Source organism: Alligator sinensis, unplaced genomic scaffold (genome assembly GCF_000455745.1).
Source record: "Alligator sinensis unplaced genomic scaffold, ASM45574v1 scaffold702_1, whole genome shotgun sequence".
NCBI lineage: Eukaryota > Metazoa > Chordata > Crocodylia > Alligatoridae > Alligator > Alligator sinensis.
Window position 1 is genome coordinate 774,510 of NW_005842567.1, and position 27,287 is coordinate 801,796.

The window sequence follows — 27,287 nt, forward strand, 5'->3', positions numbered from 1 at the left end:
TGTCCTTTACAGGTGTCACTGGACATGTCACAACAGGGCTGGGCAATGAGCAATACATGCTGGTTGTACTGGCAGACTCGAGGTATGCAAACATAGTAGAAGTTAGTTCCCTTTGCAGCACTTACTGTAGCAGCAACAACCATACTCATAGTGTGGCAGCTGCCTGCTTGTTGTGACTATGGAGACCAATGAACATTTTAATAAGCTATGACAACCTTAGTATTTCTCAGTAAGCCTACCCCCACACCCCAAAAAATATTTTTGCCACACCTCCCACTTGCCTTTGCAATAATTGATAACTTTTCTCCAAACTCAGGTCCAGCTTAAGCTGTCTGCTGAAAATCAACACCCCAGACATCCTGGGCCATGTCTGGAAAAGAACCTTTTCTTTGCCCCTCACCCACCCCATCCTTGTCAGCTCTTGCAGAACATCCCAACCAATTATTCCTTTCTAGCCTACCATTTGTTTGTATCAGCCAATATTTTCAAAGCTGTCTTTACAATGAAGAAAAGAAAAACTTACATTTCTATTTAAACACAGGCTGGTTTTTGTCACCAAGTGGCTTGTGATAGCCTTCCTCTAGCTAACGAAAGCTATTTATTATAAAAGAATACCACAGAGAACACAACTGCTCCAAAGATGACAAATCTCCAGCATGTCTAGAGATGTGTATGGATCCCTGCAGAAGTTGTCAGAGGAACTGAAGAGAAAAATTGCCAGTTCACTATGACTACACAGGAATGAGCAACAGAAAATGTAATGGAAACGCCAAACTTGTCTGGATATTAGATAATCTGCATACTGCCTGCAGAATTAACAGTAAATTACCATCTGCCGAGCAAATGGTAGGATTTTGTAGCGAGAATTAATTCTTTTTAGGCAGACAAGGTTCTTTGGGCGAATCTGATATCTTTTATTAGACCAGCTTAAATAGCTGGAGAACAATTTTTAAGCAAGCTTTCGGGTTCAAAAACCCTTCATCAGGCTAAGGAAGTTTCAGCAGTTGATGTGTGCTCTTCCTGGATGGAAGCATTTATGCAAAAGTTGTCAATACCATATTTACTCATCACATACCCCCAAATAATGCACACAACTTATTTTGGGAAGGAAGAATAAAGGAAAAAAAAAAAAAAGATTTTTCCAGAATTTTAACTGCCATAGCACAGGTTCAACATGGCTGAAGGCTAGCACTAGGCAGGAGGAATAGAGCGCCACTCTCAGTATCACCAGTTCTCTAGATGCAGCTTCTACTGCTCAGTAGCTATAACAGAGTTAAAAGTAACTATGACACCGAAAGTTGCACTCTACCCCTTTCTCCAGGACTAGGAGAAGCACAGCCCATGGCAGCCATTGCATGCTTCAATGCCAGCGTGGAAAAATCAGCTTCCCTGCTTAAGACATGCACCCCAGTTTTGGAGGGCTGACTTTTAGAGAGAAAGGTGCATGTAGTATGTGAGTAAATACAATAGTGTTCTTATTCCAACCTCTGTTTTGAATAATGTATGTAGAACAAAGATGTGCAAAGCTTTTAAACATACTGAATTTTGCAGGACATAATGCATTTCAGACAAATCCAGTTGCCGGTTCCATCATCTAGGCAGGTGCAATGAGCTGGAAGCCAGGAGCACAAGTTGAAGTTTCCTATAAATTGACTTCTGGTTCATATTTCCATGCATTTCACAGCCAATATTGAGGAAAGCCTCATACTCTTACCTTAGAAAGGGTGCAAATACTGCCCCTCCCTCCCCTTCATTGGTAAGTTTGCTGTAGTAATTGATAGGCTGCACAAAGCAGAGTTACAAGTAGAGTACAAATCTCAAACATGGTCAATGTGCATTCTGAGGCAGTGGTGTTTAGCCAAAACGACAGGCTTGGCATTAGAACAACCAACCCTAGAACCATATCCTCTTCCAGATCCAGAAAGAGTCCTTGCAATTTCTCAACTCCAACTTTCTACAGCTGTCTAGCAACTAGTTTCATAATCCAGCAGCTAGCACCCTTTCCAAGCCATGGGCTGGAACAGCCAGGCTCCAGTCCAATTTGGCCCAGGGGAACTTAGCTACATAGGCACTGCTCCCAGCTGCCCAGACCTAGTGCAGGTCTGCACTGCCAAGCCCCAACATGCAATAGTGTAATAGACCGGGGTGGGGGGGTGTTGAACAGGACAGCAGCCCTCGGTGCCATCGAAGAGGACACCAAAACTGTCCCTTCCGCAAACCAAAGGAATCTTTGCCATGACAGGAACAGCCCACATTGGCATAGCAGCCAGGCAAGCACAGCCCTAAAGCATCTGTGGGCAGAGAAGGGAAGTGAACAAGGTACCAGGGATGACCTCCAGGGTGCCTACACCACATTGCTGCTGCAGCTGGTGTGCAGCCAGTCCATCCCCAAGCAGCAGCAGCCTGAACCTATGCTGCTATAACAGCAGTGGCTATCACATGAGTGCAGAGATAAGGGACAGGTAAGACTGTTCCCCCCTCTCCCCAACTCTCCAGCAGACTGCATAATCCCCTCTCCCACCCAACTGAGGCATCAATGAAGCTCACTATGCCTCTGCCAGCATGGATGTTGGCACTGGGCAAATCCCTCTGAATACTAGAATACCACTGAAGCCCCATTTCCATGGACTGGGATCCAGTGGCTCTGTAGACCAGTTAGCTCTGTTGCTAACACCGGTCATAATCTACTGGAAAAATTTAAATTTCTCTCTCAGGGCTGGTCCAGCTAGAAGGAGTTATTACTTTAAAGCTATATCACCAAACCTCAAAAAAGTTAAAAATTGCAAGGCTCAAAAACCACTTACAAACTATATGGCAGAGTCCTTAGCTTCATAATAGAATTTATTTTTCCAATTGCCTCTTTACAAACTGTTTTCTTCACATCGTAAAGTGGGAAAACCATCCTTAAAAACAGGTTTTATAATGCTGAAGACCATGCTCTGTCCATTATACTCAATATACAACAAAACCCAGGTGTTCTACATTTTGGTAATTTGTCACATTTCAGTTCATTGTGTCATATAGTGACAAGTTTAAAAATGCAGAAGTGTATCCAAAAGGAAATGGCAGCACTGTGTGGAACGCATTCTTCATGCATCTATGACCATCCTTCTGCCCTTTTCTAACTAATCCCTCTCTCATGAGAAAGGCTGGGTAGTTGACTGGTCAAATAAAGTCTGGTCAATTGACCAGTCAAATATCAGTCAAAATTGTAAAAAAATTCCCAATGCATCCAAATGTGACACAGAAAAAGCATAATTTTTCCATTAAGAAATACGTGGAAAAAAAAATTTAAAAAATCATATTCCTGTCAAGCAAATTACTGAAAAAACTTTTTTTTTTTTTTTTTTAAATAAAATTACTATAATCTTTGGTCAAAAATATGCAGTCAATTGGAGGGGGCAGAGGAAATCTGACCCCCAGATTTATTTTCCTTGCTGTAGCAGTAGGAGGGGGACAAATTCCAGGCAAACTTCCAATAATTAGCTTATATGCCTTGAAAACCATAAGGCAGACAAGGTTCCTTGGGTGAATTTGATATCTTTTATTAGACCAACCCAAATAGTTGGAGAATAGTTATTAAGCAAGCTTTCGGGTTCAAAAACCCTTCGTCAGGCTAAGGAAGTTTCAGCAGTTGGTGTGTGCTCTTCCTGGATGGAATGAAAAGTAAAGCAGCCAGGGGCTGGGCTGGGGAGTCAGTTGTCAGGCAGACTGTAATGCGTCAAAAATCCAATGTCTATATTTAGTCCATGATTTTTAGTATCCAGGAGGTTGATGAAATGGAGTTCGTAGGCTCGTCTCTGGGAAGTGTTTTTGACCCCGAAAGCTTGCTTAATAACTATTCTCCAACTATTTGGGTTGGTCTGATAAAAGATATCAGATTCACCCAAGGAACCTTGTCTGCCTATGTCCTTAGACCAACACGGCTACAACCTACACCGCTTGAAAACCATAACAAATTTATAATTTTTTCTTATATGACCACCCAATGGTTGGATTCTATCTTATAATCAGGGTTGTCTTCTATTCGAGTAAATATGGTAATCTAATATTTCCAGCCTCCAAATAGTTTCCAATGGTTGCCTTTTTTTTAAAAAAAAGTCAACAATTTAAGGTAATGCTTTCTTCTCCCTCAAGCTCTCAGAACCCTCTTTTCCACACACAAAATGACATATGGCTAATAGCCAGTCATGGGACAGTAACAGCTTTTCTATACATAAAGATGTCACTACCCTGAGTGCAATTTCACATGGCTCTGCAGGACTGCTAAATTGAGGTGCACCCAATATACTGGTTGCCTATCACATCAGTACCGATAAAAGGGGAAATAACATTATGGACTATTGGCTATTTTTGTATATTGTAGCTGATAATGTTTAGTGATAATCAGGCATTCTGGTCAGGGCCCTGAACACCTGGGTTTGCTCTCCCTCGTGGGGCTGGGCCTCCCAGATGCCTGGGTTCCCTCAGGAAATGGTGGGTTTCCCCTTGCAGGCGAGCAGCATTCCAGCCTGCAAGAGGTCCTCTTTGGGGCTGCTGGGAGCGAGACGCAGGGGGTGCTGTGTCCACGTGTGTGACTGCACCCATGCATGTGGCCAGGAATACAGCTGAGCAGCTTGGGGAGCACCTCCCTGCAGGGAAGTCTATGGAGGGGGAAGATCAAAACTCCCATGGTGAGGGAAGGAGAGGAGCAAGGGTAGGAGCACTGCCCAACCAAGGCACTGCACAGGACCCAGGGCTGGGAGCAGGATGGAGCCACTAGCAGCTCATCCAGGAGTTACAGGGTGGGGAAGGCTCCCCGCCACTGTGTGCACCCCTGGGTGAAGCATGGGGTGGTCAGGTAGGTCCCCAGATTTGTGTGTGGGGCAGATGTGGGCTTTTCACTGTGGGCTCAGGGCTCTCCGCTCTGCTGCCTTTCCCTTGGGAGCCCCACACCAGCCGCGCGCCCCCTGTCCACCCAGCAGCAGTGGGGGCAGTGAATTGTACCCCCCACTGCAGGCAAGGAGGGAGCATGCAGCCAGCACGGGGCTCCCAAGGGGAAGGCAGCAGAGCAGAGACCCCCAAGCCCAAAGCAAGCAGCCCACATCCACCCTCACCCCACTCAGCTCTGCTCCACTTAAAAGTATCCCCACAAGCATTCAACGAGCTTTAGTTGAAACGCCCCTACCATCATTTTTAAGCACCAAGCCACTGATACATGTGACGCAGAAGGCTGCTAGAGCATGCAGAGAAAAAAAAAAGATTAATTTATGTCAGGCATTTTTATGTCTCCCCATTGCAAGGCATTTTAAAGTAAATTGGTTATTGGATTGGCATCGGCCAATACGGGTGGTTAATAATCAGCTATTCGGTATCGGCCAAGAAAATCTTTATTGGTGCACCCCTACTTCTAAGAGGAGCTCTACATTATTGAAAGAAGAGAGTCCCCCTATCACTAGCCAAGCCACCTCTTCTAGTTCTAGATGGTAAAGAGACAGGTTTAGCTGCTAACATTTGTATATAGAAAAAGTAATTTAAGATCATTTTTACAGCTCTCTAATAAGCCTCTCTCACTTGGTCTCCTAATGAAGGCAACTGACTTTACAGGTAGAGAAATATGAGGAAATATTCCCAATACATTCTAAAACACTTTACGTAATCTGATTTTAAAAAATTAAAAAAACCCCATGAAGTACATGGTATACTGTAAAGTTTGACAGCATTCATTTTAAGTTTGGCAAAATTTACTTAGACTAAAACTTTATATAACATCCACCTTACAAGTTCACAGTGATTCATATTTATTAAGGTTACATAACACAGTGCAGTATTGGTTGCACCAATATAAATGAAAATGAATGGTACAAACTGTAATTCTGATAAATACTATGGTTAATTAAAAGGCCGCAAACATAAGAGCTATACATAAGAGCTAAACTATATGAATATTTAGGAATAGATGTGGAACTTTCACAGTGATGTCTGTAAAAACTGTTTTTTCATGCCAAAACTGTGATTTGTACCATTTCTTTGAAAAAGAAAACTCAAAGGCACATTTTCTGAAACAAGAAGCACATTTAGTTTATGCTTCTCTCTCAACATTGGAACAGGCTGATGCAATAAACAAAAGACTTCCTAAAATAGTAACAGATTTTTACAAAACAGACTTGCTAAACCCAATACACTGCTGCTGCAATACAGATTCCCCATATGAATACGGACTCTCCAGCACTCCAGATACAGGCCTATTGCAAAAGATAGAAGCAACCTCTGAAGACAATTCACTAGTTGTTATTTCTTAAGTATATTAACGGCAATAAGCCTCTGTATCAAAACAAGGGTCTTATGGGAGTGAGCTGGAAGAAAAAGGAGAGGATGCTTTTTGAGGCAGCTTATTTGGTTGTTCTCTTCCCTTTCTAAACAAAAATTGATCACATCCTCCAAAGCAGGGAAACAAAGTAGAAATTAATATTTTATCATTGGATACATTTGAAAATATGAGCACACATGCTTCTTAAACCAGTGTTTTCTCAAATGCAAAAAAAAATCCCAAAACCATTAAGATCCATGAAGTCCCCTAGTAGCAACCTCCTGCAAATCACCAGAAACATCTACCAAGAAAGAAAAAAAAAAAAAAAGAGGATGGATCCCCAATCATGAATCTTTTCAATATATTTCTCTAAATTGTCTCTATATTTCTTTATTTTCAATATCTACTTTATATTTCTCTAAATATATTTCTAATCCATGTTTTAACACACACACCCAGACAAACTACTTTAACTAAAGGAAGGGTGCTCCTGAGGCCCCAGAGATTTGGAAGACTCAAATGCCCTCTAAAATTCACTTTTTTTGTGTCTGATTTTTTTTGGCTGCTTTGATCAGATGTAAGGGGGGAAATGGTGCAAAAACGCCCTAAATGCAATGACAGCACAAAAATAGGATGTCATTTCCAGGAAGCCATACATACCTTTATAATGTAACAGTCCCTCTCCACCTTCCATACTTTGAGTTGCAGTAACCACTGTTTACATTTAAATTACTGTTATTGTATATATGCATAAACCATCCTCCGAGACAAGCAAGAATAGATAAGAGTTCTACAAGCTTCCTTCAAGCTATTTGCAAACACAAATTCTAGAAATGGAAGTGCAGCTCCACAGACACAACAGCTAGGAGCATTTTTGCTTTCAAATCCAGGTTGAGATTCTGTAGCACAAGAGCAGCTTCAGAAAAGAAACCACATGCTCCAGTCTCAGCCTTGACTTAAGCATAAATATTTTGACAACAGTGGCCACTGCTGTCTCTGACAACTCAATATTTAAAAGACTGGCATTTCAAACAACGTAATCACACAGTCATTTCAAATCACCAACTACACTAAATCTCATTTAAAAAATATTTATCTTCAAGGAACAATGCCTCCATTACATTCAAAATGAAGATGTAATGTATCATCTTTATTCTGCCTTATTATACTCTCCTTTTCAGAAGAACTGAAAAGGACAGTCACTATAAAACAGCTCATAGACTCAAGGATGTTGTAAACAGATGAAAAATATAAATAAATATAGCATTCCATTGTCCTAAAACACATTTCACTTCATAAACCTCAAGATTTTGTATCTAGCGTTAACATTTTTACTACTCCTTGTGGTATAGCATCAAATTTTCCTAACTTTCTTTGAGGAAGAACGAGGAAACGTAAAAAAAGCTTTCCTTGGGAAAGCAGGAAAAACATAAATGTTCGAAGAAATTTAAATTCCATTTGTAAACAAGGTAAAGTGGGTATTTGCCACAGAATTAAAAGAAATACAAGAAAAAAAAAGTCTTTTCTATTCATAAGCATTTCATATTAGGTGCTACACATTATATCATACTTACAGTGCATATTCTGCTAGAGGCAACATGAAAACATCAAATATTTCTTTGTTCTTCATTAGGTAGATTGAACGCAAGTAGGATACAAAACACTGAAAAGAAAAAAAAATAGTTCACAACAGAAAACATTCTTTTAGCTTTATTTATTAAAACTGAAGCAATTTGCTCCATGTCTGTAAACCACTTAAACCACCAACCAAATTTGTTTTATGAGTCTCCCCCTGCATACGAATATTTTAAAACAACCTCAGTTGCAGAATCTGCTTACAATTTGCTCTTGCCAAATTATGATCAAAAACAACAAAAATCATTTACCCCAAACTGAACAGCCCACCACTACTGCCAAAAGTAATCCACCAAGGTTCAGGTAACTGGCTGCCCCGTTCCCAAAGGGAGTGCAAATTTCTGACCCAGGTGGTTCTGCTGAGATTTGATGCTCAGCTGCTCAAGTCCATTCCTGGTTGAGGGAAAAGAGTACAAGCAGGAATATCCATCCCACTTATGTCAGCAGTGTCAAAGAGTGCCACCTGAGCATGAACGTAACTGTATTCTGGGACACTGCCAGGGAGCGGTTTCCAGAGCTATACACTCTAGCAAAACACTGTCTCAGTCAAAGTCCAAGTGGTCACGCCACAAAACCACTCTATGTTGCCAGCAAATGTCACTGGTGCTCCATGCTTGCTTTCAATCATGAACATGGATTTTGCAGCAGTGGACTTTGCCAGAGGGTCAGCATTCCATAAAGTCAGCATTCAATAAAAGTTGCTGTTTAATAAAAGTTTATTTATTATGGTTTCATTACGAACTTGAAGTGGTGAGCTTTATTTAAACATTGTTGTTTAATACGTGGTACGTTTTACTTTCTTAAAACAGCTGAAGAATAGCCTGTGTGCTGCTGTTCAGTGGTAATCAGCCCCATGGCAGGCTACCTCAGCCAGAGGTGTGGGAGAGCCCACCCTGAAAAACACTGGAAATTGATTCCAGTGAGCCTGCAAGGAGCCCGCTTTTCTCCCACCTGGAGCCTGAATTACAGCGGTCCCTGTCTATTGCACGCTCACTTGTTCCAAAGGTCAAAAAGAAAATTAAATGTTGCCCCATGTATTAGTATAGATAGGCCATTGTCTTGCTTCAACTTTGTTACAATCTTCATGATAAACATGTTTTTGTAGCTTGGGTCACTCTTTGATGTCTTGTTCACTCAACTCTGAAGTGACAGGCAACTTGTCAACAGCCACCCATTCTTCAAAAGTTTGAAGTAGCATTAGTTCCAAAGGAGAATCTTCCTTCTCAGCTTCTATGCAAGTTGTGTTGACAGCTGTACTTCTACCATTTGTAATTACTCTAGTACAGGGGCGGGCAATTATTTCAGGCAGAGGACCGCTTACTGAGTTTTGGCAAGCCATCAAGGGCCACATGACAGGCAGCCAGGGGCAGCTAAATATTAATTTTCTAAATTTTTTAGGGGCCCCGCAAGCCAGATAGAATGGCCTGGTGGGCCGCATCTGGCCCGCAGGCCAATTTTGCCCACCCCAGCTCTGGTATCAGTTTTAGAGTCCCAAGAATAACTTGGTACGAGAAAAGACTGACTCTAGAAGGCTCAGTCAGCTGAAACTAGCAGAAACTAGAGTTTCAATTCCCATTATTATCCTGTCACACACAGTTTGGTATTGTGGTCTTCATGCTTTTAATAGTGCCTTGGTCAAGGGACTGCAGGGTTGAGATCATGTCATCAGGAATAAATATTAATTTGCCTTTCTGTAATATCACATATAAGAGATGCAAAGACTGTCCAGCACCAAAATCTTTCTACCATTAAGTTTATGGTCCGATCAGTTTAGGAATTCCATGAAAACTGAGTTTGTTATCCCTGTCTGTTTGCTTTGTAGACAAGTAACAGTCTTGACATCAAGAAAGCATTATGGACTTTTGCTCTTTCTAATAACTCCATGGGTTTCTTTTTTCAGAGCCTGACATATTGCAGGTAAGAAGCAGTGTAATGCGGTCTATGTACTTCTTACCAGTATAAACAGGCATGCTTGAATGCAAGGATCAAATTGGGCACTGCTCGAAAGACAAGACCCATTTCATCCGTCTTGACAATAACAGCAGCAGTTCAGACAAAATCTGTGACCCATCTTTCCATCAACAATGCCCTGACATAGTGCTTTTCTCCATGCAACTTCTTCAGCACAATCTTTCTGTCAGTGAGATTCTTGTATGTGGCAGACATTGTAACCTAGTCTGAGTTTGTCCATCAGTAGATGTCCATGCAACAACTACAAGTTCCAAACCCCTCTACATGGGGTCATATGGTTTTACAAGTGTAAGGAGTGAGAAGTAAAGGGGGAAATACAAAAAAAGCCACGGGGGAAGGGAATAAGGAAAGACTATAAGTAGCTGAAAGCAGACTGTAGAGAACCCAAGAGACTGGGCAGAAAGAGATGAGTCTGTAACCAGAGCACAAACTTCCCTCAGAATCTAGAATAGAGCATTAGGCTTCCCTGCATAATAGCAGCTTCTTATTTCTCCCTAATAACTAATCTACACAGAAGATAGAACTTCTATTGTTACTCCTTAAGTTGAAGCAATAAATGTCTGTGATGCTGATCCACTGGTTCCAAACACTTCTGAAGATCTAGATGGGGTCCATATCATTTTACAGAAAAGAACATTCCCAGTTGGGCCCTCCATTTAACTTCATGGCAATTATATGTTTGGATGAAATAGTATCACTTCTGAATGCCATGTACAAGCAGTGATCACTTCAGAGTCCCTGGCATGTGCAATAAGTTTATCCTGAAGAAACAAGTATGACTGAAGCTGTTAGCTCTACTCAGAAGCTTCCTTATTTTTGCTGGCTTCCAGTTTTCATCAAGTTTAACGCCTTTCTTCCCACTCATGAGTTTAACTTTCCTTGAAATGTTAGTATTGAATGGATGCAGCCCAAATGCTATTTCAATATATCCAAGCAAGATACATCATCAAGCGTAAATGCCTAGAGACCCCAACTCATAAATCTATATTGTGCTAGGCATTGTAGCTACATATTAAAGAGACAGTCCTTGCCCCAAGCACTTAAAATCTGTACAAAATATTAGAGAAATGGTGCGAGACAAGTATTATTCCCATTTTACAAGACAGGGATTGAGGCAAAGGTTGACTAAGTGACTTTTCTGAACTATAAAATGCTGCATGTGACAAAGCCATAAATCGAACTCTTACCTGGCTGCAGTATATTAACCTCAAACCCATCATTTCCTGCAAGAAAGTGTTTTTCCCATTCACCCCCTACCCCCAAACAGTGTCATCTTTATAAAGTTAAAGCCAATTCCTTTGGGGTTCTGAAGCTGTTCTGGGTATGCACTGGGCAGCCAAAGGGGAGAAAAAAAATATGAAGTCAGCTTGAACTTTTTAGTTAGTTTCTACTGTTTTAACAGGAAACAGTGGAAACTTCTGTTTGACAGTTCTACTTTTTTGGTATTGCTCTCAGTAACAAAAGTATTACAGGATGAATCAAAAGTTTGTACCATTATGGAGAATGTCAGCAGTGCATGTCAATGATGGATTGCATTAATATTTTTATTACAGAAGCACCCAGAGTCCCAGAAGCAGATCTAGGGTCCTACTGTTCCAAGTACCACACATACTTAAAACAGCAAGTTCTGCACATTACCAATTTACCACATTTACAGTTTTGATTTAGTGATGTAATTTTTACATTGTAATTTTAAAAACACACATACATGGTGTATTTTTATGTGCCAGCTATAACAACAGTCAAAGCAATACAGCTTGATTGAATTTGAAGTCATAACTGTCTATAATATTACAATTTCTCACCAGCATCTCCCTGCTTCTTCCCCAGAGCCTGACAAAGAATTGATGGATATATACCATTTCTTAGGCACCTCACATACTGCCAACCACACTAGTGGAATCGGTGTCCTTGTTCTCTGTTAAGGTTCACTGACATACTGCTCTCTCTGAAAAGCAACTAAAGTACCTACATATGCCATTTTCTAAGCACTCTCTCTCCAGTTGCAAGACAAAGCTACACAGGCTGCGTGACTTCTGAAGATCCCTTCCATGCCCCTAAAGCCTCCCTTCTTCACAATATACCACCAACTCCTTAAAAACCACCATCAACCTGTCACAACCCAAAGGGTGTGATTTTTGTTTGTGTGTGCTTCGGCACTGCTAAATTGTCCCCGCTAAATTGCAGCTTCCTTGCACAGTGGAGTTTTCTGCTGCAGAGGAGAACCCTGGTGCAAGGGAGAATTTCCCACCAATTTGGAGCTTGTTTTGCAGGGTACATTTTTTTGCTGCAGAGAGGGGATGCTCATTGCAAAGAGTTCCCGCCATTGGTATGCTAATTCGAGTCCCATTATTGGCCAGTTCTAAATTATTCACACGTGGCGGCTAGTGATTGGCTTGCTAGCCGTATAAGAGGCTTGAGTGGTTTCCGCCCAAGTGGGAGGACTCCACGAACAAGGGAGAAGGAGATTTCACGCTGTGTGAAGATCTCTAAGCGCTGCGGATCCTCACGGACCCAGTGCATTTGAAGCAGGCAACGGAGATCTGATCAATCTCTAGCCTCTCCCCGTCACCAATAGAATTCCTAGACGTACCCCTCCCGCGCGCTACGAACCGAACCCACGGAGCCTAGCAAACTTTGTGTGGATGAGTGAACGGAAGAACCCACGGAGCCTGACAAACTTCGTGTGAGCCCTTACGATCGGCCTCAGAGCTCTTCTACCCGGGTTCAAGTCCTGCAGGTTTATTTTCCCGTCGCCGGAACCCTATGCGACGTACCCTCGTGTTCTGCAGGTTCGAGTTTTTGTTTTCTTTTCTCTTTCTGTAACTGCAACTTAATCAAGCTTTCCAGCCTACACCATTGCCATCTCGGTGTAAGTAAACAATCTTTTAAACTACCGATACGCGTCCGTGCCTAATTCCAGAGTGAAGGCCTTCCCTCTCCGCCCCCGCGTGCCCGGGCTGCTGGCCACAGCCCGCGTGCAGCGCGCAAAAGGGCTCGGGGCGCTCCCGGCCCGCACACAACCCACCAATATTTTTTTTTCCTTTTATAAAATGGTCCGTTGTTTCAAATGATGCAGTACTCTACATGGTTAGCTGCCATCTAATGTATGCTATAAACCTCTTTAATCACGGCTTTCTTCAGTCAGACATCAAGGTTGACAAGCACAAAATCCTAACCTACTTTTAAAAACATCTTCCACCCCACCAGACCTCTTTTATAAATTCCTCCCCATTAGGATTTTCAGAGTCAGCCCTCAAAGTGTGCAGCACAGAGAATCAACATATTCCTGACCGGTAAACGACTACGAGACCCACACATCGTTCTGCCCACTTCATCCTTTCTGGCACACAAAGAATTTAGCTCTTGCAAATCTCAACAATCTGCCAATTCAGAAAAAAGTGACAAGCCAGGCAGCACAACTCACATGCTCTTGGTTAATCCAGGACTCTGCTATGTCTCCAACAGCAAAATTTCAGCTGCACTGCAGCCTTTGTTTTAAAAGTAATATTCAGAAAGCTACTGTGGGTCATTTCCATAAATACGCTTGTCCACATAAAAGTATGCAACCTATAAAGAGGAACCCCAGCTAGGATAAACTACTATTTCATAATTTAAAGAATTTCATGTACTGACCTTATATGCCATTCATCTGTAAAAGAGCATATTGCAATTTGATATTTGTATTAAATAGCAATAAAGATGGTTCTTAAAAATTGCAATAAAAACTAGATTTTCTGGATAGGTTCAACATTACATCTGTCTGCCTTGACAGATTCCATTGTTTGATCTTAATCTACTACTATTTTGATTTTTTTCAAATTATGTCCCCTCATTCCATTTACATTTATCTCCAATTTTTAAAGAAATCTTAAAGAGCCAATGCAGGAAGCAATATGAAGAGGGAAAGGTTTATTAGTTTTCTCATTTTAAGTCAGGAAATATTGGCTTGCTCCTTGCATCTTCCATCCACCAGCTACTCCATCACTTCTGATGTAAATTTATCTAACTATAACATATTGCTACAGTCGCCAATGAGCATAAAATGCCATCAGGTACTCCTGGTCTAAACAGTGCTCTTCAATGAGGAAGCTTGCACTGCCATTTTTCATGCTATGGCTACACAGCTTCAGATTTCAGTTTGGAACCATCAATCTGGCACCCTTCACAAACAGAAAATTAGCTTTAAAAATAGGAAGTAGTCAACAGCCCTAATTAAGGTCCTGACCTTACAGCTGTTATGCACACACAACTGCCACTGCCTTGGGTACTCTGGCTCAAGGTCACTGCACAGTCAGATACTGGGCAGTATGTCATTCATTATAGATGGTCTGCAAATAAAGTGGCCTATATCTTTAAAAAATCTTACTATACACTCTGTAGAGGGCCTACCCTCTACCCAAAATTATCTCTAATAAGCCAAAAGCCTGGACCATAACACTTCACTTCTGATCTGTCACAGCTTCCTACTCTGACTCTTCTTCTCATTCCAAAACTATCCTTCTCCAAACTGTTCCACTTTTCAGCTGGTAGATCATAGGCTGGTAGATCCTCAGTCTACAGCTGTTTTCATACCCAACTTACAAGATGTTAGCAATGTCCGCTAGGCTCAATTATTCTAAGCAGGGACCTTGTCTTACTCCATTTATATATAAGGAAATATATTAGCTAGCTTCTACCTAATCTCTCTCATTAGTAGGAACCTACCAAATACATGATTTCATGGAAATTGTGCAATTGGCAGTCTCCTGTGAAATAGCCAATTCCCTGTGAAAAAGCACAGGGAGCCACCTATCAAAAAGCCAGCAAAAAATGGCAAAAAGCTGTCATCTCAGGGGGCGGGGGAGAAGGAAGCAAAAAGAAAAAAATACTATCTTCTGAAGGGGGAGGGATTAGAGATGGGGAAAGTTCCCATCTCTCTGTCTCCAGAAGGGGAAGGGGGTGGGGGGGAGCAGGGAAAAGCCCACCAAAAGTCCCCTTCTCCTGAAAGGGAGGGCCAGGGGGAGGGGGGGGGCAGCGGCAGTCTGTAAACTGTTTGTTTATTCGGCAATTTAAATCACCTTCCGCCCCTTCAAGAGGTTGAGAACTAGAGAATTAACAAACCAGGCAGCTCCAGCTAGGCCTTTCAACCAATGCCTGTGACGGGCGGGACTTGCAGCGCCCCCTAGCCAATCAGAGGCGTGGGGGGCCTGCTTTGCTCCACCTTCAAAGTGGCAGCCCCAGCCCTAATACGATGATGAAATCAGGGGCCCCGGCCATGTTACAGCCGTGTAATTGGCCGTGAAGGCCTGTGAATTTGGTAGGTCCCTACTTATTAGGCACATCTGCTACGCTACCTGCAAGTAATAAGAGATTCTCAACTGAAATAAACACCAAGGGCTTTGTTACACCTTAAGCTGTGAGCTGCACAGATGTTGATCAGTGTTATGTTAGTGCTAGCTCAAGCTTGGAGCAGTCGCTCGTTCAGGTCAGCAGAGGCTTGGAGGACTGAAAGGTAGGAACCTGCCCCCTTCCTTTCCAGGCTTCCCTCCTGCCCTCTGGGGATCCCCCAGTTCCACCTTAAGCAGTGAGCAGGGATCAGGGAAGGATGGAGGGTGGGGAGCAATGGGCCCAATCCAGGCTGGTGGGGGGTTTTGACAAGCAGATGAGATATGTACACTAAGGTGTAGCTTAGAATGGCTACTCCTTAGTATAACACAAGCTGGGTAGCACAGATCAGAGAGAATCCTGCCATGAAGTGGCATAACTTTGAGCTGCCTAATGAGCGCTCAAAAACAGTTTCAGGTGTTAATGTGCAGACAATCCAGGGGTTAAGAGCTCTAGGAGCTGCCCAAAACTACCATGTAACAAGGCCCTCAGTTACATAGGTAAGCTGGCTGCAATAATCCTTCACAAACAAAAGAACAAACACTGAAAATACCTAACTTTAGAAAGTAGGATGATAATGAATTTAAAGTCACTCAAATAATGCAACCCATTATATTTACAACTCATATGATGGGCTAAAGGTGATATACAGAAAAAAACCAAAATCAGACTTGTCCATGAGTAAGCACAGGACGAGTGACACCTCCAGTTAAGGTTACCCAGTACTTATCATTTTCAGAACCTGCTTTGAATTGCTTACAACATTCCTAACCTGCTCGGATTGAAGTTTTCCACAGCAGATGTCTGTCTTAGGATAAAATTTGGAAAACCACAACTAAAACAGGTGAGCCCTTTCCAAAACAAGTTAGGGAAAAATATAATTTTCTGCCTACATTAAATTCTGGGAACCTCTTCTTTGAAAAGCTCTAGTGTTTCCAACTGGTAGCATTTTCCTAACTTCTAAACACTTGATTCTGCAACCTTAATAGTCGTACAGTCATAGCACCACAGTGCCTCTCCATCCATCCCACGAGGCCACCCAAGGGCAGCAGAAGTTTGGCCCAACTGGGCAAGGCCACTGGCAACAAGCTTGGCTCACCAGTGCCTGATCCCATGCTCCAGCCATGACCAGATCCTCCACCTGCACCACTCCTGTCAAACCCTCCACCGGCACTCTGTTTATGGCCCATACTATGCAACAGGGAAAGTTAAGATTCTAATATTATAAAAAGCCTTGGTCTGTCTGTCCATAATGCTTTATTCGCACTCTGATCAGAGTGCTCCAAGAGCGTTCCAGACAGGAGGCAGTGACGGAACACCGCCATGACAGCAGGGACAGAGCCGGGGATTGCCCTACCCTCAACCCCGCTCCCTGGAGGCAGCAGCAACGGTGGGTGGAGTGGTCCCAGACCCCAAGCGGCAGTAGGGCAGGGGAAGGGGGAACAGCCCAACATGGCAGAGGAGGGAGGGGAGAAGAGGCCCAGGCCCAATGCGGCTGGGGAGGGGGGCTGAGTGGGGCCAAACCCCAAATGGAAGGTGGGGGGAAGGAGAGGAATGGGCCCAGACGAGTAGGGGGGTGGACACGGGATGCCATCCCCACCCCCACCATTCTTTAAGGCAATTTGCTAGTACTTTCCATAACAAGGTTCACCATTTCCCTAGGGATGAACAGGCTTTTTTAAATTAAAAACAGTCAAGTTGTAGGCATTTAAACATGTGCATCAACAATAACTGGCAAGCCAATTATGTGAGGGGTTCTGTTAAACAAATACATCTCCAAAGGATGGGTTACAGATCACTTACCCTTTGAGCCCTCTCTTTTAACTCTTGGTCTTGAGCTAAAAATGCCTGCACCTTCTTTTGGACATCTACAAGTTTTTCAGGGTTGATCCTGATTAAAAAATTAAATTAATTAATTAATTAATTAATAATAATAATAATAATAATAAAATAGTTTTGCATTCATCTGTATTAAGAAGCCTCTAGAGTTCCCAAGAGTACATTTTTTCATTTTCCTCTAAATTATTTAAAAGTGCATAAGGCTATTGCTACTCTGAAGGAGGTTAGACTGATGTTGAAGACCACTTTCTTCAAATGAAGATGCTGCAAAAGCAAACAAAAGGTCAGATCTTTTATCTAGAAAACGGCTTGTGTCAGAAGAAAAGATTTTTTTTCAAGATGAAATGAAAATTAATATTAAAATGCTGAAAATGAAATCAAAAGAGAAAAGTACAGCATGCGGTTGTAATACTTTATGTTAAGGTAGATTTAAAGAGACTATCTTAAGATGATCTTAAGTTTTTTCAAAGGCAAAATACCACAGAGGTACAGAAATTAAGTATTTCTCGTATCTAGAGTATATCTTCAAATCTGGATGGATAAAATAAAGGAAGTTGATATTAAATGACGTGAAAGTTCCCCAATATCTAGACCTAATGGAATAAGTTTTAACTGTTCTGTTCTAGCAAATTCCATTATACTTAGTAACAAAAAAAAATGCCAGCTCCCTGCAAATTGCTTTGTTTATGTTTTCCTTTAGGTATTAATAATTCGATCACTTGAATTCTCTTCCATTTTCCTCTTATGCTCACTTGCTTGTATCAATCACCTGTACAAATTCAGGCTACCAAGTAACAGAGTTAGATGTACAAGAGACCCTCACCATTCGCAGAGGATATATTCTAGAGATACCTGCGAATGGTGAAATCTGAGAAAACTGACAGGGCTCCCCGTCAGACCCCACAGCCACCCCCTGCTCCCACCATTGTTCAATGAAGAAGCTGGAAGCACGGGGCTCTCCCACAGCGCCTGGGGACCGACCCCTTCGTGCTGCGCTGCAGGGACTAACCCCACCTGGGGACAAACCCCTCCCTGCTGCGCCATGCACACTCCAAGCGCTGTCACGGCTGCCTCCGGGGGAGAAGATGCCACCACCGACTCCTTCCCCATCCCTGGCGCTCGCTTTCTGCCTGCTTCCCGGCTCTGCCCTCCCCTTCCCCGTGCAGCACTCCACGCCTGGCTGATGTAGAGGCAGGAGTTCAGTGCAGTGCCAAAGGGAGCCGTGGCACCGCTTGCCCCAACCCACCCCAGGGCCAGCCCCTTCGCCACCTAGATCTACTATTTGGAGCCTGAGGCTGGCCCCCCAGACCTTCTGCCAGCCCAGGACTCCTCCGTCCTGACTCAGCGTGCTACAGTTCTAGACGTGTGTAAACACTGCACCAGGGAGCAGCTGACTCCAGCGCAAGCTATGCCAAAGTTTATTGCATCATATTTTTTGTAAGTTTATTGCATCATATTTGGGGGTCGGACTCGATGATCTATTGAGGTCCCTTCCGACCCTAACATCTATGAATCTATATGAATTAATTGCATATGTAGATGCATCCAACACAGGGGGGGAAAAATGGTCTGATAACCTCTGCCATTTCTTAAGAGGTTTTTAGATCCACATCCTATAACTGTATATAATCTGTTTAGACAGCACTGCACAAACATCAGTTCCTGCTCCAAGGAACCTGCAATCTAAGTTCAACTTATCCACTATACCAAGAGATTTATCTGGGCAACAGGATACAATTCCTGTGCAAGTAATACTAAGAATTTCCTCTATTATGACTAACAATTGTGTTTTATAAATTTTAAGGCACCTCATGATATTTTCCTGATAACAAAGAGTCTTCTAATTTATAAAGATTTCTGAGCTTTATTTAGTCATGCTTTTAATTTTCACATTATGTCAGATCTGGTTAGCGGAAGGCTGTAGTGCAGCCAAAAGCTATTTCTACTCATTTTAATGAAAAGATGAGCAAATGGGAGGTCCAGAATTGTGCAAGCATAAATACTAACACAATTTGATTTATATTCATGAAAGTATAAAATAGATGCCACTAAAAGGAAAATGTGGAAGCTGCTATATCTTGGTGAACTGAACAACTTACAAACATCAGATTACAAAAATAGGGTAGAAACAGGAATTCCTTTTGTTGTCTAATTGTAATATTTGGACAAAAATAAACATGTTAAACTTACTTTATCTCATTTATAGGCACTCTTCTTTGTGACAGTTGTTGAACCATGCCTTTTTCTTCTGAGGGAAGCAGTATTAACAAAGCTTCACCACCTTCTTTGTACCTGATGGGGGAGGAAGAGAGAGAGAGAAGCAAGGGTTATTTTGGTTACAGATTTCTAACTATATATCTATATCTATTTTTATATAAATAAGTAGCTTTATATCTATAGTTAAACTATAGTACATATAGTTTCACACACATACACACACTGTATTTTCTTAAATACAACATATTCCCAAATAAGATATGCACCTTGTTTTTGAAAGGCAGAATGAAAGAAAAAAATCTTTACTTGAAAATATTGGTAAATAGCTGTAAATAACTAAGTAGCAAGAGCTAGGGAGCCTAGTATTTTCACTGTACTACTTACTTCGTGTGTAGCTGCAGTACCATCTTTTGCTTTCCCCCTGCAGAGGCTAACATATTTCTTCACTTGCAATTTGTACCTCAGTTTCCAGCAGCTCATTTTTTGCACAAAAGTATAAGTTTCATGCAAGAAAATATGGTGCATATTACAGGGATCTGGCAGATATTACATTTATGGTGCAATTTAAACCAATTTATGACATCATAAAATTGTAAACCAGCCATGAAAATGTTCCACATAATATATACATGAAGCATCTTTGTGGCTTGCTTGTATGGTACTTTAAATTGAACACATGGCATGTCCTACCTATCCCATGCTAACAATCAGCTAATTGTTGGCACGGGCACCATGGCAGCCAAAACCAAGCCAAGCTAATCAGCTCTCCCTGCTTGGCAAGTTGCATATCCAGCAGACCCACACATCGATTAGTACGTTCAAACAAATTAGGAAAACTGGCTCTGCGATTTACCCTTCAGTGTATTAATAGGTGTTCTGCAAGCATTCAGTTTTATGGTTGACGCAAGGCTCCAAACTCCTACACTTTATACTCTTCTTGCTCTCCCTAACTTACTCTCACTCGTCTTCCTTTTACCCATCAAGCTTACTAAACTAGGTCTCTATTCCAGTCATACTCACTTGCCTCTCTCAAAATACCCCCTTTCCAGGCCCCCTATATACTTTGTTTCCTTTTAAAGTCTCCCCGCTATGCTCCACAACCCCCCTGGAGGGAAAAAAAAAAAAAGGACAGTAAATGAGAGCAGGAGAGTATATACGGTGACCCAGACTTCTGTGGAAAGCCAGGAGAAGTATGTGTTTCTATCTCAAGCAAGAAAAAGGGAAGATTGTATTAAGGAGAACGCTGGTAATGACAGGGGAAGAAGAGCAATATTTATGAGTGAGTAGCAAAACGGGCACAGCCAGTGTTTGGAGGAAATCCCTCCAGACACAAGTTAATGGCAACAGAACATGAGATAAGAGATAGCACAGCTCATGGCAAAAGAGTAAGCAGCAACAGACAGAAAGGCAATTGATTTGCACATGTTGGGAAGTGATCGAATTCAATTCTAATCCAGAGGTGCTTGTGGTAGTTAGACAATGATTCTGTCTTTCACCAAGACCTGTCAATACATTAGTGACCAAAAAGAAATTGTGAGGGTGAATTAAGAAGTGTCAAAGCAGGCTTGAGCAAGGCAGGCATTTAATGTGGGGCCTGCTGGGTAAAGACAGACATCCTCAGACATACCAAGAGCATCTTATAATAAATTTATGAAAATCATGGGTCTAGAAACTGAAATATGGCTGGAACTAGGTGCAGCAGGGGTAACAAACAGATGGCAAAGGGAAATGTAGACAAGGTAGCCTAACATAAACTCCAAATTAGTCAGTGAGGGGGTCAACAGATGGTTTCATAATTAATGCCAATCAATAAGTTCATGTAAAATGAGTGAGATAACAAGTCTGACTTGATAAAAGTAACTGGTGAAAAGAAACAGACCTCTGTAAACTGTTTGAGATTATCCTATACGGTACCTGAGAAAAACAAACAGTCACTTATAACAGATAAATAAAGATAGGATGTAACTTGATCTGGAACCTAATTAATTCTGGCATCTCTTTATTTTGAGTGTTTGACTAAAAAAATTAAAGATGGTAATGTAGTTTGTGCATTTTGAAGTATGCAATACACACAACAGTGCTCATGCTCTCTCTCTCTCTCTCTCTCTCTCTCACACTCTGTATGCTGAATAAATTGCCTTTCCAAAAAATAGAAGTATAAGACAGATTTTTAAAAGCATGGAAAACTTATAGAAAGCAAGCAAGCAAGCATTAAACTTGGTCTCTAAGGGCTGTAATTATTGCAAAATTTACATTAAATTGTATAAAGCCTTTAGGCAGAGAAAGAGTTATGAAAGTTAAGAAACAAATCACATTAAATAGACCAAATACACAGAAAGTCCTTAAGTAAATAGAGCTACACACACACACACACACACACACACATATATATGCGCGTCTTTGTCTGTCTGTCTGTCCATAACACTTTATTCGCACTCTGACTGGTTGACAGTCAATCAGGGTGCTGTCAGAGTGCTCTGACAGCCAATCAAAGTGCTCTAAGAGCATTTGGGACAAGAGGCAGTGGGGTGACGAAGTGCCGCCATGACAGCGGGGGGGGGGAGGTGGGAGTGGCCCTGCTTCCTGGAGGTGGTGGCAGTGTGGGGTACTGCCCAAGGGGGATAAAAGGGATGGCGGGGCAAGCTTTCCCCCACCCCTCTCCCAGCTATGGAGGCGGCGATGGCAGCACACCGGGGGGGGTGCAGGAAAATGGACAAGAGGCAGTGGGGTGACGAAGTGCCGCCATGACAGCGGGGGGGGGGAGGTGGGAGTGGCCCTGCTTCCTGGAGGTGGTGGCAGTGTGGGGTACTGCCCAAGGGGGATAAAAGGGATGGCGGGGCAAGCTTTCCCCCACCCCTCTCCCAGCTATGGAGGCGGCGATGGCAGCACACCGGGGGGGGTGCAGGAAAATGAGGCCAGGAGGTACATCTTGCCCAGTATCCTGTCACCAGGATGGATAAAAATCAACGATTTCTTTTTTTTTTTTTAATCAGATTTTTTTTAATTAATCATATTTTTTATTTTTGTTAAGATGCTTTTTAAAAAAAGCCTATATAAAGATATCTTAAATTATAACTAAGTTAAAGCTCAAAGATATCATCATGGAATAGGGATTATAACTTCTAATTATATACTATTTGAGACAATATATTCATATTGCCTTTTTAAAGAAGTTTTATAAAATAGGTCACAACAGGCCATGGACTATATTAGGAGCCCAATCTTATGGGGTTCCCAGAGGCTAGTCTATAGATTAGTAAAGATTAAAGAAAACCACTCTACCCAATGGGACTCGGTGCTCAGTCTAGAAGATCCCATTAAGCATCTCAGTGATGCCTAGTTTGAGCTGTCAAACTGTGCATTTGTTTCTCCAGAGATAACATCCTTATTAACAGCAGTATATAGAGATTAGAGAATAGACCTGATTACCTACCCATCAGCCTTCTTGTCTCTCTGCAAATTTGTGTACACAGAGTCTAGCCCTTACCTTTCTCTAAAAGTGCAAAGTTTCAAGAAGTTAAATGAATAGAGGATTGTTAGGGTGGAGTAGATCTGGGCAAGGAGGAAGAGTCTGGAGATAAACACAAAGAGAAAAGGGCAGTAGAAACAAAAGAGAAACATTTTGAGCATAATATTCCAGAAGTCTTGAGGAATAAGTTTCTGAGTATAGCTTCTCCATTGCTTTGAGGTCTAATGAGGGAATGGTATGATTGAAGGGAAAGCCTATCATGGCAGCAGGCTTGCAAGGCCATGAAAGAGAGAAGAAATCTAAGATAAGAAATCTAGAAGAAAGTCCCAAGCTAATAACATATGGCTGCAGTGCTCATTTGATGTCCTCCTAATGCAACGTGGCAAAAATATCCCCTAAATCTTCATGATTAATCTAGTGAATTGGAAACAACTCCCAATAACTTCACAAGCATCTGCTTCAATTTACTTTGGTAAATAAAATAACTGAATTATGATTTTGGTTTTCTGATATAGCTGCAAAATTAATCTGAAAAGATATCAAGATAAATCACTGCTTTAAAATGTATAGTCTGCACCTTCTAAAAATAAAACCTACATTTATCTCGGAGTTGTGAATAATATGTATTAAAGTTATATCAAACAACAAGAATTCACTTTTTTTGTAAAACAATATTAAATCAAGGCTTCCTGACCAGTAATTTAAATCATGATTTAAATCAATTTGATTAAAATCAAATCCACCATTTGTCTCACTGGCAGAGTGGATGCAGAAAGAGAGAATAAACTCAGAATGACCAGGACTTTTTCCACTGTTCCTCTCTCACTTGCAGCCTCCAGCATTTAAAGTCTAGGAAGTTCTAATTCAGAGTCTGTATCCTTAATTCCCATGCTCAATAGCTACTGATACCCCTTTCCTCCAAGAATTTGTCCAACACTTTTTTCAATTCACAACATCTAGTGATAAGGAGTTCCACACTTTAAATGAAAAGCTGTATGAAAAATAATTTTTTTTTCAGATGACCTGAGACATTCAAAGGAACTGAGAGCTACGTGATGACTATTGCTAAATTTCAATCACTCATTTTAATAATAATAAAAAACCAGGAAACCATCTTAAACTTAGGCACATACATGATACATTCCTATTGGCTTTTGAAAACTGAGAATAACCCTTATCAGTAGTTCTTGTGTATGCAATATTTAGAGTTTGACTCCAGCTACCAAGGCACCCAAACATATGATTCAATTAAGTATTAAAAAGCACAGACAGAAAAACATTAATGCTGCTCTTCCTCACTGCTAAACATGAAAATGAACAGTCACAGACTTGGGTAAACTGAAAAACAAATAATCCTAAGCACCATCTGGAAGAGTTTGCATCTGCTTAGATTCTTCATGATGGTTTCACTGCAAAGACTACACATCCACAGTAAAAAAAAGACAACAAAAAAAACACACAAAAAAACTTTATTTAGACAAAACATGAAGAGAAGAGATTAACAATTTTCTCTTCAAGCAGCAAAGACACATGTTAACAGAAGACTGCTGGTGACTGCAAAGTCACTATGTTCTTAAAAGTTACTGTGTAAGTGGGAAAACTTGAGCTTGAGCCTTCTATTTGTTTTAGGGGACATTAATGACACATGAAAGGTAGCCGAAAAGTTTTCCAAGAAAAGCTTTTTTCTTACTAAAATTTGACAAAATATTGTCAATCCTGGAGGACAATCTAGCAAATAATTAGGTAACAAAATGATACCCCAAGAGGCTAAAAGCTGGCACACTTCAGACGGGAAAGGATTTTTATTCAGACTGGGCAAGTCTACATGAGACGCTTAATGTGCAGTAGACTAATTCTACTGCACACTAGGGCGTCATGGCAAAAGCCATGCCAACATGCTAATTTATAGTAGAATTAGTCTACTTGCACATTAGGAGTCACAAATAGACCGCGCACTGATGCTACTGTGCAGTAGTGCTGGCTACTGTGCATTTAATTAGTGCCTCATAGTAGAGGTACTAAACTTAATGAGCTGTAACAACAACACGCTAATGCACATGTAGATGTGCCCGCTAACTACAGTATTTACAACTCTGTTCTGATTCAAGCTAATAAATACCACACACTTAGAAGAGAATGTCTTCCGACTTTCAGTAAAGGAACTCATGACAGCAGTGCTCATTCCTCTAAAGTCCACCACCAAAGCCACACAAGAGCATTCCTCACATTTCTAGTTGAAGGAGAACAAATAGAAGATAAAACCTTCTGACCTATACCCAAGAAAGAAAACAGTTGTACAGTAACTGGCCTATTTCATCCAAAATTTTCCTTCTTGAAATAAGTTTCCAGTCATGAACTACTACACCTGTCTATGCAGCCACCTAATCTCGGTACTGTCATTGTGCTAGCCAGAGAACAAAAATGGGCAACCTTGCTGAGCAAGGAAAAAGCTACCTAACACAAAAGAAAAAAGTCCACAGCTATATTACAAGATAGGCCTCTAGAAGAGGTTATATTTATTGTGCAATCAACCCCTTAAATGTACAATAAAATGTAACATGCCACACATCAAGGTAATTTATCCAATGATAAAAAATGGTGACCCAGCCTCAAAGATGTTACTCATTAATGCAGAACACCTTTGTGCCTGGTTAGTATTACACTTAAATTTGAAAATGTGGCAATGCAGACATAGGGTTTTATATAGTACTCTGACATCCTAAGATACATTACTCCATTGCTTCCCCCTTCCTACCAGGGTCCCATGGCAGCAACCTAGACTGTCAAACATAACCTACAGCTGCCTGCAAGAGTAACTAAGCATGCTGTCCACCTCCTTATCCCTGCTGGTGAACTGGGGCTGTACTCGCAGTTCTTTGACACCCCTGGTGTAGTTGAGCATAGGTCACAGCTCAAAACATGTCTTTATTATGCTGTTCATTTTGTATATTTTTATATGTAATTCTGTTAATAAATAAAAACATAAAAGTAATAATAATAATAATAATAATAATAATAAAAAAAAGAAAAACTTTAGAACTTTATATATCAAAACATAAACAAAACAAAACCCACAACCCCAACTGTTAAAAAGTTTTCTGCAGGTCACCAGTAACATTCTTCTACAGGAGAGAATAAACTGCATTCTTCATTCAATCTTTAACTGCTACTTTTACACAATACGCCCTTACCCAAGCCAACTGCTGTCTAGATCAGCTAAAGGGGTTAGCTTTTACCCAAGTATTAAGGTATTTCTTCTTAACCAACATAAAAAGCAGGAATAGTGAAGGAAAAAATAATTTTCAACTGAACTTCTTAGCAATCTTACCAGCTCCCCCAACCATCCAGTGCCCTTTCATTCTAAGGCCTCCTCCACACTACAGCTACTGAGTCTATGGACCAAACTGCAGCATGATAAAGACAAAATTCCATCTTGTAGCTTAGATGTGACCTGGTTTGCTCTAGCCACATTCAAAAGCAGTTGTGCATGTGTTTCAACCATGGAACTAGACCACCATCCACTTAGAGTACCCAACAGAACTACACTATAGAGGCAGTGAAAAAAAAAATCATTTATCAATTGGTTTTATGCTTTTTCCCCTCACCCTGTATTCTTGAAGGTCATAGTCCTTCCACAATATAAAAACATCAAACATCTGGAAAACCAATGACTTACAGTAAAAACATTTCCAAATTGACTCTTGTTAAAAATGACATAACTCAAACTTTACTGAAACAAGGCGAATCCCTCAAAGGTAAGCCCAGCACCTTAGGAAGGAGGTACTATAAAGCTCAGCCCTCAAATTTGTAAACCTTAAGCAGCAAGAATACAGCTAAAAAATAGGACCTTCCACATCAAACAGCCATTGAGATTAGAGTGATGTCCCAGAAACTCCACAACTGATCACCCTGTGGAAAGGAAGTCAGGACATCAGGCAAGCTACTTACACCTTAACCACTTCCACCATGCATGCAAGGGAAGTCAGCCAGAGAGAAGCTCAATGCCAACAGAACAATACTATCTGGATCCCTGCCTGCAGCTCAACTCCAATTCTATGAGAAGAGTGCACAAGCTGAAGTCTGTGATTCTGCCCCCTTCCTCCAAAATACTACAATCATTTTACAGTACCCTATTTTTCCTCCTTTTCTTATTTTTGATCCTTTGTTTCTATCAGTTGACAGAAGCCCCAGCTTTATGATTTTTCACTAAACATTTTCACAAAGACCTAGTGTGTTCTCTGTTTGACAGTGGAGAGGGAACGGAGGCTGACATCTGCAATTTTGGGGAACTAAGTTATTACATTTGTAAAGGGAATTTTTGTTAACATTTCTATTATAATATCTCTGTGACAGATTGTGAGGGGGGAGGAAATAGTTTGCCAACATATTAGGGCTCAAGTCTAAAAGGAAAATTATAATTGGCTCTGAGGTTTTCATAGATTCATAGATGTTAGGGTCGGAAGGGACCTCAATAGATCGAGTCCGACCCCCTGCATAAGC

General features: G+C 41.3%; 1 protein-coding gene across 1 annotated transcript in view; it reads right to left on the bottom strand.

Moving 5' to 3' along the window:
• DDX10 (DEAD-box helicase 10) overlaps positions 1-27,287 on the bottom strand; it is a 356,705-nt gene that overhangs the window by 295,037 nt on the left and 34,381 nt on the right. The window contains exons 11-13 of the mRNA XM_025214105.1: positions 19,292-19,393; positions 17,066-17,153; positions 7,864-7,952 (exon numbers count right to left, since the gene is read on the bottom strand). Coding sequence (XP_025069890.1) covers positions 7,864-7,952; positions 17,066-17,153; positions 19,292-19,393 — 279 coding nt within the window. The remainder of the gene's footprint in view (positions 1-7,863; positions 7,953-17,065; positions 17,154-19,291; positions 19,394-27,287) is intronic.